The sequence below is a fragment of the Lithobates pipiens genome, unplaced genomic scaffold (genome assembly GCF_037356315.1).
Source record: "Lithobates pipiens isolate NorthernLeopardFrog02 unplaced genomic scaffold, aLitPip1_a1.2 Scaffold_18, whole genome shotgun sequence".
Lineage (NCBI taxonomy): Eukaryota > Metazoa > Chordata > Amphibia > Anura > Ranidae > Lithobates > Lithobates pipiens.
Window position 1 is genome coordinate 420,683,094 of NW_027507758.1, and position 13,318 is coordinate 420,696,411.

Here is a 13,318-nt window from a genome sequence, read left to right on the forward strand (position 1 = left end):
CACGACGAACGAACAGTTTGCTGAAACCGTGCGCGATGACGTGAACGGCACGTACGACGGGACGAAAAATACGACGTCCTATACACTGCATTATAACTTTCGGCGTGTAAATCCTTTCTGAGCATGCGCGGAACTTAGTTTGACGAACAAGCCTACACACGGGCGGACTGTTCGCTCAAACAAGGTTTCAGCGGACAGTTTTACGGAATTTCCGAAAAACCTTGTTCGTCAAACTGTCCGCTGAAACTGTCCGCTGAAAGCCCACACACGAGCGGACTGTCCGCCCAAACACTGTTCAGCGGACAAAGTTGGGCGAACAGTCCGCGCGTGTGTACGCGGCCTAACAGTTCCAGACATGGCTGTAGGAGCAAACGTAATACCACTGACAGTACAAGTGCAGTAATGGTGAAAGTGGAAGGCACAGAAAAGCTAGCGGTACATTGGTAGATCTTCAGCTTCAAAGGAGTCACACTTGCATAGCCTACATTACCGGAGCAGCATCTACAAGAGGAGTGGCTGACATTTGGAAGAGCTGAGCCAGTCCTATGAAGTAGTACCTGAAACTGGAGGATAACATAGCAGACAATGGTATCCCTAATCTCTGCCTTCCTGAGAAGGAACATTTCCCCAAGGCTATTTCACTATCCCTAGTAAGCATGGTTCCTTTCCCTACTTTAGCCAATGCTGTCTACGTAGCCACTGCTATTTATAAGCATTGTCCACACTAAAGAAGCCCAATATGGTCATCCAGTGTGGCAGTGTGCAATCGGACCATTACTCCCCTGGTGACACCCACAAAGTCTGAAGAGGAACAATGTTCCTCTCGGCCTCCACTTCATCTGTTTAATGGCACAGCTACACATTGCCACCTACAGAATCGAGACTAAACTGTACCTCTCTACATCTATATGTCTCAGTGTTGGTTTACTCACTAATTTTAGGAAATACACTTGACCTAGATGCTACCTTGATGGTAAGTTTCCACATATACCAGCAAACATATGCAAATGCATATATGTCTTCCAATAAGTTCAATTTTCTGGGCAGTGGGATTGAGTGTTAGAGAATTTTCATCTATGCACTTGTATAGTACTGCCCTTCCCAAATACAACTCTTTTTGTTAGTTATGGATTGAAGTCTATGAATAATTAATATTATGCCCTTAAATTTGAATAACCATATTTACAGTTTTTAGCTGCCATGTTTTCTTTTTTTTAAATATAACCAAGCAAATTTGTGTTTTATATAAGCTAAGTTTTGTGGAGTTTTTGCAGTTACTAAGGATTTTGTATGTATTTCTCTTTATTGTTATCAAATAATTCAATTTCCTAAATGGATGCTAGTAAAATCTGTTAACAAAAATGTCAGAAAAAAATGAAACGAAAAGACAGACATATTCAGAGCATGTCATCAAGTTTACAAATGATTGCCATGAGCATCATATAAAAACCTTCAACAAAAGGTGCCTTTTAGAATAGGGTTTACAGATGGCTCACACATCTATTCTGAATAGAACCAGTTATATTTTTCAATATTTTTTACCTTTTTTTTGTACAGGAAAAATCAAGCACATGTTCTCAAGTGGAGACTTTGAGCCACTCACACAACTTGTTTTGGTCAACGCTATTTACTTCAGAGGAGAATGGAAACACAAGTTTAGCCCAGATGCCACTTTCCCACAATACTTCACAGTAAAGAAAGGCAACGTGACCAAGATACCAATGATGCATCTCCAAACAGCAACAAAGATCGGTAATTCAAGTGTTCAAGAAAAAACATATTCAGTATATAGTACACTTAACAAATTTTAATGTTGCTATTAGCAGATGGGACAGTAATGAAGCAGAAACACCCAAAAGCTATGTTTTCTGTTTCATCCAATCTGTTCAAGGACAAAATGTAACTGCCTTAGACTACCCAGCTATTAACTAGAGAATCAATTCACAATCAAGCTCAGCTTTCTGGGTTTTGATATATTTGCCTACTATGTATACAAAAAATCCATATAAATAGGTTCCTAGTTGGATTTGAACTCAAGGATGATTGAGAAGATCAGAGGTAGGTCAGGGTAGCCCAAAAATACTGTCAGGCACATCAGGCTCCTTTGGTAAAAAAAGACTCATCAAACCTGTCTGGGACTGACCCCATACTGTAAACATAATATAGCATTGATCTACTAAAGGGGTAGAGACTATTTACTTAGTTTAGTTCATAAAGTGAAGTTGTGTTCACTTTGATTGTTCAGCCATAGGCACCAAAATTGTGCTTTGTGCATGACTGCATAACTGAAGTCAATACAGCTTTGCATTAAAAAGTGATTTTAAGGGAAGGATAAAACAAATAACAAATATGTTACATATCCTGCTCTGTGCAATGGTTGTGCACAGAGCAGCCCTGATCCTCTTCTTTTTAGTCCAACTGCTGGTGGTCCTGGCTCCCCCCCCCCTGCCGAGGGCTCCCAATAGCTAGCCTCTTCCATTAACACACAGAGCGCAGCTCAGCCTCATTGGCTCACTGTCTGAGATTGAGAGAAGCAGGAGTCTATGGCTCCTGCTGCTGTGTGAGCCAATGAGGAGGAAGAGGCCTGGAAGATCTCATACAGATCACTGAATTGAGATGGGGCTCAGATAAATATAAGGGGGAGCTGTACCCAGAAGGTACTTTTCTTTAATGCGTGCTTTCAGGTAAAAAATCTTGAGCCTTTAGGAACCACTTTAACCGCTTGCCGACCAGCTGCCGCAGTTGTACTGCGGCTGAATGGCACAGGCAGGCGAATCGCCATTATGTAACATCGGTTCCTAAGGCAGCCACCAGAGGAGCGTGCTGCTCGCCCCAGGAGCAGATCTAAGTGCCCGGAGGTCTCAATGACCGCCAGACTCCCGCAATCTCTCGTACCCTGTTTCCCCAAAAATAAGACCTAGAGTGATTGTCGGTGATGGCTGCAATATAAGCCCTACCCCCCAAATAAGCCCTACCCTGTTTCCCCCGAAAATAAGCCCTACCCTGAAAAGAAGACCTACAAGGACTTTAACTAGAGCTTATTTGGGGGGTAGGGCTTATATTGCAGCCATCAACGACAATCACGCTAGGTCTTATTTTCGGGGAAACAGGGTAACACGGCGAGAACTGGGATCTCTGTGTGTAAACAGGGAGAAGTCACAGATCGTCTGTTCATACAAAGTATGAACAGTGATCTGTCATCTCCCCTAGTCAGTCCCCTCCGCCTTTCAGTTAGAACACACATTAGGGAACACAATTAACCCATTGATCGCCCCCTAGTGGTTAACCCAGTGAAATTTTTACAGTAATCAATGCATTTTTATAGCATTGATCTCTGTATTAATGACAATGGTCCCACAAATGTGTCAAAATTGTCTGATGTGTCCGCCATAATGTCGCAGTCATGATAAAAATCGCAGATCGCCGCCATTACTGGTGAAAAAAAATGTTATAAATCTATCCCCTATTTGGTAGACGCTATAACTTTTGCACAAACCAATCAATATACACTTATTGCGATTTTTTTTTTTTTTACCAAAAATATGTAGAAGAATATATATCAGCCTAAACTGAGAAAAAATTACCTTTTTTTAAAAAAAAGAAATGGGGATACATTTTAGTAAAAAGTACAAAATATTGTGTTTTTTTTCAAAATTGTCGCCTTTTTTTGTGTATAGCGCAACAAATAAAAAACACAGAGATGATCAAATACCACCAAAAGAAAGCTCTATTTGTGGGAAAAAAATTTGTTTGGGTACAGCATCACATGACCGTGCAATAGTCAGTTAAAGCGACGCAGTATCGAATCACAAAAAGTGCTCTGGTCAGGAAGGGGCTAAAATCTTCCGGGACTGAAGCAGTTAAACTAAATAAGCATTCACTTTGCTATGTACATATTAAATTAATTAGAAAAAAAAATATGAATCCATCTATTTACTGGTCTTTTGTCAGGTCTAACTTTATATGAGCAAACAATAAAACCTGGCGATTGTGCCACTTTAGGCCTCATGAATATTGGACAATTTTTTTCTGCCTCTAATTGCCCCTGAATGTGAGCCTATGGGGTTGATTTACTAAAGGCAAATCCACTTTGCACTACAAGTGCACTGCAAGTGCAGTCACTGTAGATCTGAGGGGAAGCTCTGAAATTAGGGGAAGCGCTGCTGATTTTATCATCCAATCATGTGCAAGCAAAAATGCTGTTTTTTTATTTTCCTTGCATGTCCCCTTCAGATCTACAGTGAACGCAATTCCAAGTGCACTTGCAGTGCAAAGTGGATTTGCCTTTAGTAAATAAACCCCTATGCACACATAGGTGTTTAGAGGAGTTTAAAAAAAAAAAAACACTGCCAATACAGTCAGGAGCAGTGACATTTTGACAGAGAAAACGCATTACACATGTATTCGTTTCTAAAGGCGCGTTAACGCTAGGCACATTTAGAGCTTGAGTGTTAATTCATTTCGATGGCCAGAATAAATTATTGTTTTGGCAAATGAAATGAATTAAAACGCAAAACACTTGATGCTGCTAAATACATGTAATTTGTTAAAGTCTACATCTACTGATGATTTTAATCCAGTGCCTCAATTTTTAATGGTTACATATATAGTTGTTTTCCTAAGATCTCCAACAATGGGTGGTCTTCAGTGATGCAAAGAACAGTGCTGAATTTATCACTATATTGTGAGTGCAGGATGGTGTGGTAATGCCTCCTTAGGGCAAGTCATGACTATAGTATGACTGATGCTGCGCTGCTATTCTAATGACCACCTAACTCCATGCCTTTTTCCTTTTCCCATTAAAGAGACCACACCTTCTTTGGAGTAATTAGTGGCCGTAGCAGCCCCTTTATTATCAAAATAATAATTAACATATGAAACAAAACAACAATATAAAAACATCCGTTAACTGGAAACACTGAGCGCGTTGGTCTTCTGCAGGACATTCCCCCTCCCCACCCATTAGCATATCGATCAAAACAGGCACTGCGGTGATATTACTGTAACTAGGCCTCAAGCTGACATGCTAGCTCAAAGACACCCAACTCTTGACCGCAGTGCACCCCATTACCAGTTGCCATATAAACCCTCGCTATATGGCATATCAGCAACGAGCCCATATCTCCAATGGGTCCCGCATCAACATTTCTCTGTGGGGAGGGGTTATCTTCCTTTACCTGCACCGACCAACACCCGCCACCGCAAGCAAGGATAAAACCTTATCCTTGAGAGCACCTCCACACCCTCAAGGCTCGCTCAATCCCGTCCTGTAGGCCTAAAGCCCACAAATCAATGCCCACCGCATTGAGGTGAACCCCATCATCTTTCAGGTACCTCCATGTGTCCACCTCTAGCTCCCAATGCTGAACCACCAACCCCCCATTGCGCACTACAAAATGGCTAATCTCCCGGTTCACCTTCCTCCTGGCCTTGTTGAGCTTGTCCACCGACCGCGCAAATCTCCACTTGGTCCTGGCAACTATATCGGACCAGACAATGACCATTTCCGGAAAGGCCGCCCGAAGGCGCAAGAAATCATATGTAATGTCCCTCGTAACGTCCAACTTAGCGCGGAGGCCCAGATCCTTGCCCCCCCGCGTAGAACTAAAACGTCTGGGGCCCTATCAAACCCCGCAAAACGGTGTACCTCGTGCACCATCCCGCTCCAGAGCATGCCCGGAAAGCCAAACCAGTTTACGTGTGCCTCTAGCCTGGAAATGCCTAGCTGTCTGCCCTCCGGCCTGACATCACCCCTCCTGGCACCCCAGCAGACGTACGAATGGCCCATTATCCAGCCCAACCCAGGCGAAGCACCTGTAAGAAAGAAAAACACATACCCAAATAACAACAACTGTACATGTGTCACATGAACCCATGCCAACACCTCCAACCCCCCTCAGCTAAACTCCCACCAATTCCGGCCGCACGTATGATTTGAACCTCCTCGACTCCCATCGGCCAATCCGCTTTACCGACTCATCATCCGAACCCCACCGCACCGCATCCGTCGCGGCCCCAATCCGAAAAGAATGCGAGGAAAACTTTTCCCCCTCCAAACCCAATGCCTTCATGCACTTCCTAAAAACCCCAATAAACTGATACCCCGATACAAACTCTCCATTAACATGTACCAACAATGGGCCCGGACTCACCGGCCGAACGTACAAGAATTCACGTAACACCATAACCGGGCAGAGCTCGCTGCCAGGAATTGCGAAAACCGCAACTTCCTTGCCTGTTCCCATCCTGATCCGTCATTGATCGCCGGATCCGCATGCTCACCCGGTCATTCCCCCAACCTACATCCGCAACAAACAACCCCCCTGGCCCTTTCCTAGAAGGGCTGACCAATTCACCGATTCGGAAAGCGCCAAAAAACACCAACACACACGCAGCTTTGAACGAAATTCATTCATAAACCGAAAAGCACACCATCCCCAAGCGAGCGCACAGCCTACCCAACAGATCAAAAGACACCGGTCTCCTGGTATCCCTAACCTGTCGGCCCCGCCGATAACCCCTCATCACTCGCCGCACCCAGAAATCTTTGGTGTAAGCCAACTCCCCCCGCAGCTTGAACCAAAAAGCCAAGCCAGCCAATTTTCTCCCCATCCGCGAAATCGAGACGCCATCTTCCAAGTTTCTTGACACAAAGTAAATTACCATCAAACGCCGGTCTCGCATGTCAGCCCCCACCTGTAACCCCAAAGCTTCCCATTCCTCCCAAGTTTTCTCACATGCCGACCAAGTGCCCCCACTCACCGACCGCTTGATCCAGTCCGAGGCCCTTCCAACGCAATCGTCCACAACTCCTCTGGGCAGGGGACCCCCTGAGCATCCGCCGACGGTGCCAGCTCCCGGAACTTGTCCCACGGAAAGCGAGACAGTGCATCAGCTACACATTCTCCACACCGGGCAGGTGCACCGCATGTATAAAAATGTTCAACTGCATACCTCGCAAAAACCAAGCGCCGCAACAGCCGCACCACCGGTGGGGATGCCACTGACACCCGGTCAAGGACCTGCACCACCCCCACCTTGTCCCCATGGAAACGCACCTTCCGGTCCCGGAGGTACTCCCCCCACAGCTCCACCGCCAGCACCACCGGGAAGAGCTCCAGCAGCACCATGTTCCTCAGCAGCCCCCCAGCGCTCCAGGAGTCGGCCCAGAGGCCCGCACTCCACTTTCCCTGGAAGAAGGCCCCGAACCCGTGGACCCAGCAGCGTCCGTATAGAGCTCCAAATCAAAGTTGCTCACAGGACCAGCCATCCACAACGCCCTGCCGTTGAAGCGTTCCAAGAACACGTGCCAAACTTGCAAATCTTCCCGATGTTCACTGGACAAACGTACGAAATGTCTCGGGGAAACCACCCCCCCGTACTGGCCGCCAGCCGCCGACTGAAAACCCTACCCATGGGTATGATCCGGCATGCGAAATTCAATTTTCCCAGCACAGACTGAAGATTCCTGAGCTGCACCTTCCGCATGCCGACCAAACCACGCCCGTCCGCCTCCAGCGCTTCCAACTTGTCTTCCGGTAACCGTCACTCCATCGCCCCCGAATCCAGCACAATGCCCAAGAAGCTGATCACCGTAGTCGGCTGTTCGGTCTTCTTCGGGGCAGCGGGATCCCAAAACCCTCAGCCACCCGTCCCAGCGTCGTCAACAGCACCGCACAGATCGCAGATGATGCCGGCCATACACACAGGAAGTCATCCAGGCAGTTTATGACCGAATTCACTCCCGCGACCTCTCTGACCACCCACTCCACTAAGGAGCTGAAACACTCAAACAGTGCACCCGAGATGGAGCATCTCATGGGCAAGCACCTGTCGACAAAGTATGCGTGCTGCCAACGGCAGCCCAAGAGCCGAAAAATCTCGGGGTGCACCTGGAAGCAATCGGAAAGCCGCTTCGATGTCCAGTTTAGCCATCAATGCCCCCCGACCATAGCGACGTACCCAAAACACAGCAGCATCAAAAGACGTGTAGGACACCGCGCTAAGCCGGGGGTCGATGGCATCGTACACCGAACCCCCTTTGGGATAGGACAGGTGATGTATCAAACGAAACTTACCCGGTTCCTTCTTGGGAACCACCCCCAAAGGCGAGCAGACTCCCTTTTGTCAAGCGGCCGAGTGACCGGAAGTCCCAGATCCACCGGCCCCCCCCTGAAAAACTGATTCGGCATCCTCGACGACGACATGAAGCGCATCCACAGGCTGATGTCCTTATGATCCCAGCGAAGAGCAGGACGAATCGCTCTCCGTCGTCGAAACTGCTCATCGTACCGCAGCCATGCCAATCCCCCGTAGACTCTGTGCGGTTCCCCAATCGCGTCCAAGTAGCAAAAAGAGCGGAACAGTGCTCCGGATTCCTCTCCCCTATCACGCTGGCGAGAATCGCAAACGCCTGTAGCCAGTTCGGGAATGTCCGCGGGATCAAACGGTACCTTCTCTTCTCCTCATCCTCCATCTTGTCGTCCTCCGGCTTGACTCCGTCTAAGTAAAATTTTTCCAGGGGCAACAGAGAGAATATCTCCACGTATTCCCCTTACCAAAACTTTTCCCTAACCTCCTGCCTGAGGTGTGCGCCCAGCGGCCCCTCGAAGCACACATACACTTCGCACCGCGCCGCATCCGCCACCCTGACCAGATCTTGTATCTTCCCCGCATCCCCCACCTTGTCCCCCGATGACCCTGGTGGCACCGCGGGCGCAGCAGCCACCACCGGGCCCCCCAAACCGTGACCCATGACCTCCCCCGACCCCGCGGACGCCGTCGCCGCCCCCATGCCCCCCCAGCCACCAGCGGCGCCACGACCACCGCCCCTGACTCACCCCGCGACACCACGCAGCCCCCGGCACGGTCCCCCGGAGCAACCCACGCCACCCCCGGCGCCGCAGGCCTGGCCCCACCCGACTCCAACTTCCCAACCAGCTCATACAGCCCTGCCAGGAAACCCGCTGGCCCCCCATCCGCTGGAGAGCGGTCACCGACCTGCTGAGCCAGAGGGAGGGCGGACGGGGTGGGATCCCCCCACCGCGGGCAACCCCAGAGCACCATGCCCCCCCCACACTACTCGACCCCCCCTGCCCCCAAGACCCCAGAAAAAAAGCCGACTTACCGGGCCGCCTGGAAGACTCGCCTCCAGCCGCCGATCCTCCCACGACCGCTGACGGAACGCCTCTCGGCCCTTCCTCCTCCGAGGACGACAGCTCTCCTTCCGACCGGTCCGGGCTCTCCACCTCCTGCGACATCCGATCTCGGGGCCCTGCCTGGGCTGATGGGGGCTGCTCCCGGGCCGTCCTCTTCACCACCCCGTGGCCGATTTCCGTATCGCCTTCCCCTGGCCCTTGCTCCCGACCTCCGCTGTCGTAGAGGGTGGGCCGTGCGCCGCCCGCCACCCCTCCCGACTTCTGTCCGCCATCACATGGCCATCCCTGGCCCCAGCATCCGTTGTCGTCATCCTTCTCAGGCGCGACCCCGCCCCCGCCGCGGCCGCGACAGGAGCAGGGTCCGAATCCTCCCTTCTGGGCCTAGTGGCGCTTCCTGAGGCCAACGCCGATCCGACGGCCGGCCTCACTGTGCTGCTCCCACCGTCCCCCCTGCGCCCTGAGGCCTCCTCTGCCCGGATGGCCGGCCGTTTCGCGGGCGGCTCGCGGGGGGCGGGGCCAGCGCTCCCCGCGTGGAGACTGGTGTGAGCCCTGGGGGAGTCTGGAGAGAAACGGGCCGGCGGGCGGGAGCGCCGCGCCCGGACCGCCCCCAACCGGTACCGTCCTGCAGTCCCCCGAGCACCTCTTCCACTCGTTCCCGCAGCCAGCGCTCACCATGCGCCGCGGCCGCGGCCCGCCGGCGCATCACGAGGTCCCCCAATGACGACGCCATCCTCTCCCGAATCTTCTTCCCGGCGACTGCCGCTGGGGCGTAAAGTGCGCTCGCCTCCTTGCGCTGGCTCCGCCCCCTAAACCTCTTGTCCAATGCTTGCCCAGTGCTATTGTCATGGCAACCCTCCGCCTACCCTTCGGTTCTGCTACGTGCTGCTCTATACTCTCTGCACTCACAGCATATTCTCAATCTTTCAAGTTGAATGATGCTATGTATATGAGTGATAAGAAGTACATTGTATGTGAAAAATCATCACATTTTAGTGTTATAACATACACCCAGGTTACATTGCAGTGGCCTCTCATCCCAGGGTTTTTTACATTTGTTTCAGGATATTTTTCTGAGAATAATTTGAAATACAAGGTGTTGGAACTTCCATACAAAGGAGACAAGGTCAGCTTAGTACTAGCTCTCCCAGAAGAAAATGTGGAAATAGAGGATCTTGAAAAAAAGTTGACAGAACCATTACTAAGGGGCTGGAACACAAAGATGACAGAGGAAATGGTGGAAATTAGCTTACCTAGGTGAGTTAACATTAAAATGCTTTTTTTATACTCTAACTTGAGATATACAGTATCCAGTTCATCTTAAACCTCAAGTTAGATAAAAATAAAGGTGCCAATTCTGGTAGCATTTATATTTTTGTGGATTCATTTATGCCTGGTGATCTCTCATATACCACCCTTTAAAATGGGGTGTGACACTTCATCAGAAGTCATATCTCGACTTATGGCTATTCAGAGTAGAATGTCAACAACATAGTTCAGTGTTACTAATCAGTCCATATCACCGGGGGAAAGCCTAACCATTTCATATGACCAGTACAATGTCTATCTAGTCATTTATAAGCCCCATCCCATCCTTGTTTGCATTTTTTAATTTTACCTATATAGCTCTGTAAAGACTTTCATAGACCTCCTGCCATTCTGTTGCCAAAAGTTAGAAGTGCATGTCATAGGCCTCTGTCCTTTTTGATAAACCACAGCTATAATCCTATTCTTGGCTTTGATGGGCCTATGAATAAAACATAGAAGGTAATTTATCAGTGTGCCTGAGGCAGGAACTGGTGCCAGAGGCGTAGCTTGAAGCTTGTGGACCCCGATGCAAATGTTGACATGCCACCCCCCCCCCCCTACCACCCACCATTTCCACCATGCATACAGATACACCCACCACACGCCAATAAACTCAAAGTGGCTTAAGAGTTCCCGGAGTTCCTCCATACATCAGAGGACAGGGATCACTGCTGGAGAATCAGAGGACAAGGATCACCGCTGGAGAATCAGAGTACAGGGACCCCTGGCAGGTCACTTGGCAGAGATCCTTTTCCTCCCCTGCACTTTATACAGCTCCTCCGTCACCCCCACACTACACAGGCTGAAATTACATTCCTTTACAAACACAGTCTGTCAGCCTTCACAGGGTGTATATGGCTTTTATGTTGCCCTTCTGACCTATGAAATTCCCTGGTCGGAACAGCAATGTAGTTGCAGTAGATGGATACACTCTATGCAGATCATGGCTGACTGGCTGTGTTTTAAAGGAATGTGATTTCAGCCCTGAGCAGGAGGAGCAGTATAGAGTGCTGTAATGGGAAAGGAGCTCAGCAACCAGGCATAGCATCCAGGGTGGAGGGGGGGGTCAAGGGGCTTTGGGGGGAGTGCAACTTAGATCTAGGGGGGCAAAGCCACGTGACACTAAATCCTGAGTCTGCAGCCCCTCAGGGGACATTCAAGAGGTGTAAGGGATATGTTTTAGCAATTTCTGAAGCATTCTCTGTCAGTGTGTGCAGGTGTTGGGGGAAAGTCCCAGAGGTGTGTGTCTTTTCCCCAGTTGTCAGAGAAGTGGGGTAAGCGCCTTTTTCCCAGGTGGGGGGGGGGGGTACAGAGAATCCCAGCTGGTGACTAGAAGACACTGAGCGGTGTCTTACCTCACCAGTGACATTGGTCCCATCATGGCTACAGCACTCTCCTCCTCTTAACTCACTGAGCTCAGGTTACCATTCAATGTTTCCAGAACACAGCACAGACACTGGGCTGTTCTCACCCCGTGCTCCTCTCTATTCAGGAAATGGCTCACAGCTTCTCCTCAGCCAATGAGAATGAAGGGGCGTGGACTGTGGAAGGCAAATTGGAAGCCCAGTCCCGGAGCGTGGCTGCGGGGCCCTAGGACAGATCGGAGCTGGACTTTGTGGAGGATATGATAATATGACAGGGAGGCTGCAGGGACCCTCTGGAGCTTGGGGCGGGGTTGCGATTGTGACCCCTGCAACCCCTTATGCTATGCCCATGTGTGATGCCCCAGAGTTACTAATTATATTTAATTCTGTGCTAAGAAAAGGACAATTTAAGAAATAAATCTGATATTTGATTGGTTTCTACACTACTACTACGTGTGCTTTTACAATTCCCTTAAAAAGTTTTTTTTTTGGTTCTTTATATACAGGTATGCAACAGATCACAGTAGTATGACATTACAGCAAATCAGATTCAAGCTACCGTTAGGCAAAAACATTGCTAAAAGTTCTTGTGAGCAATGTGGCATGTCTCTATTATGGCTTGCTTACTGGATATGGCATAAATACACACCAACAATAAGTTCTGAAAGTGATAGGCTATATAAGTGTGTCATTTGAATATTCTCTAATTTTTATCATTGCAGATTTAAAATAGAACAGGAGGTTGATTTAAAGCCTGCTCTGCTGAACCTAAAAGTGACCAATATGTTCGACCAAAATTGCGATCTTTCAGGAATAACAGGTGACGTATACCAATGTTATCAAAAACATTCAGGTGCCTACAAAAATTATTGACCCAGCTATTGGATAACATTCATTTAAAAATGTTTTACTCTTTAAATCAAAAGCACTCCTTGCTTCCTGCAGTTATGAGGATAAAAAATAATTTTTTTTACAGTGATTTAATCCAAGGCCCATTACTTTTATGCACATGCTGAATTTTAAGCAGTGTACTTAAGATTTACTGATTAGGTCAGGTGTGCACTGCAGAGACACAAGCTGCAATGCAGAGAAACAACCAGCAGGTAGTGACTACCCAAGGCTGATTGTTACACAAGGAATGGAATTTTTCTAAGCTGTGGGTTTCAAATGGTTAGAGTGATAACATTTGGTGTTGTTCCTGTACCTTAATTTTAAATGAATTGGGCCCAAAACAATAAAATCCCAGCACATCAGGCATACAGGCAGTGGCAGCCGCCCCCCTTATCCATGCACCCAGACCCCTAATCTACATGCTGGGCACCGGACGCATTGATTCCAAGGTTTTTTTTTAGAAGCACGTGATTAGAGCCAGAGGCTCTAATAGGCTTTACAAAAGGGTGGGCTCGGGGAGCAGAACACTGTGCCCCAAGCCCACCCAGTTGTGTAACAATAGTGAATTATTATTCACTATTGTCTTCCTGGTTCTCCTCC

At 48.7% G+C, this 13,318-nt stretch overlaps 1 protein-coding gene across 2 annotated transcripts in view; it reads left to right on the forward strand.

The window, feature by feature from the left end:
- The window catches only part of SERPINI2 (serpin family I member 2), an 86,912-nt gene that overhangs the window by 44,029 nt on the left and 29,565 nt on the right, over positions 1-13,318 (forward strand). For both annotated transcript variants that reach the window (XM_077488036.1, XM_077488035.1), the window contains exons 4-6: positions 1,558-1,752; positions 10,220-10,412; positions 12,550-12,647. In XM_077488036.1, the coding sequence (XP_077344162.1) occupies positions 1,558-1,752; positions 10,220-10,412; positions 12,550-12,647 (486 nt within the window). The remainder of the gene's footprint in view (positions 1-1,557; positions 1,753-10,219; positions 10,413-12,549; positions 12,648-13,318) is intronic.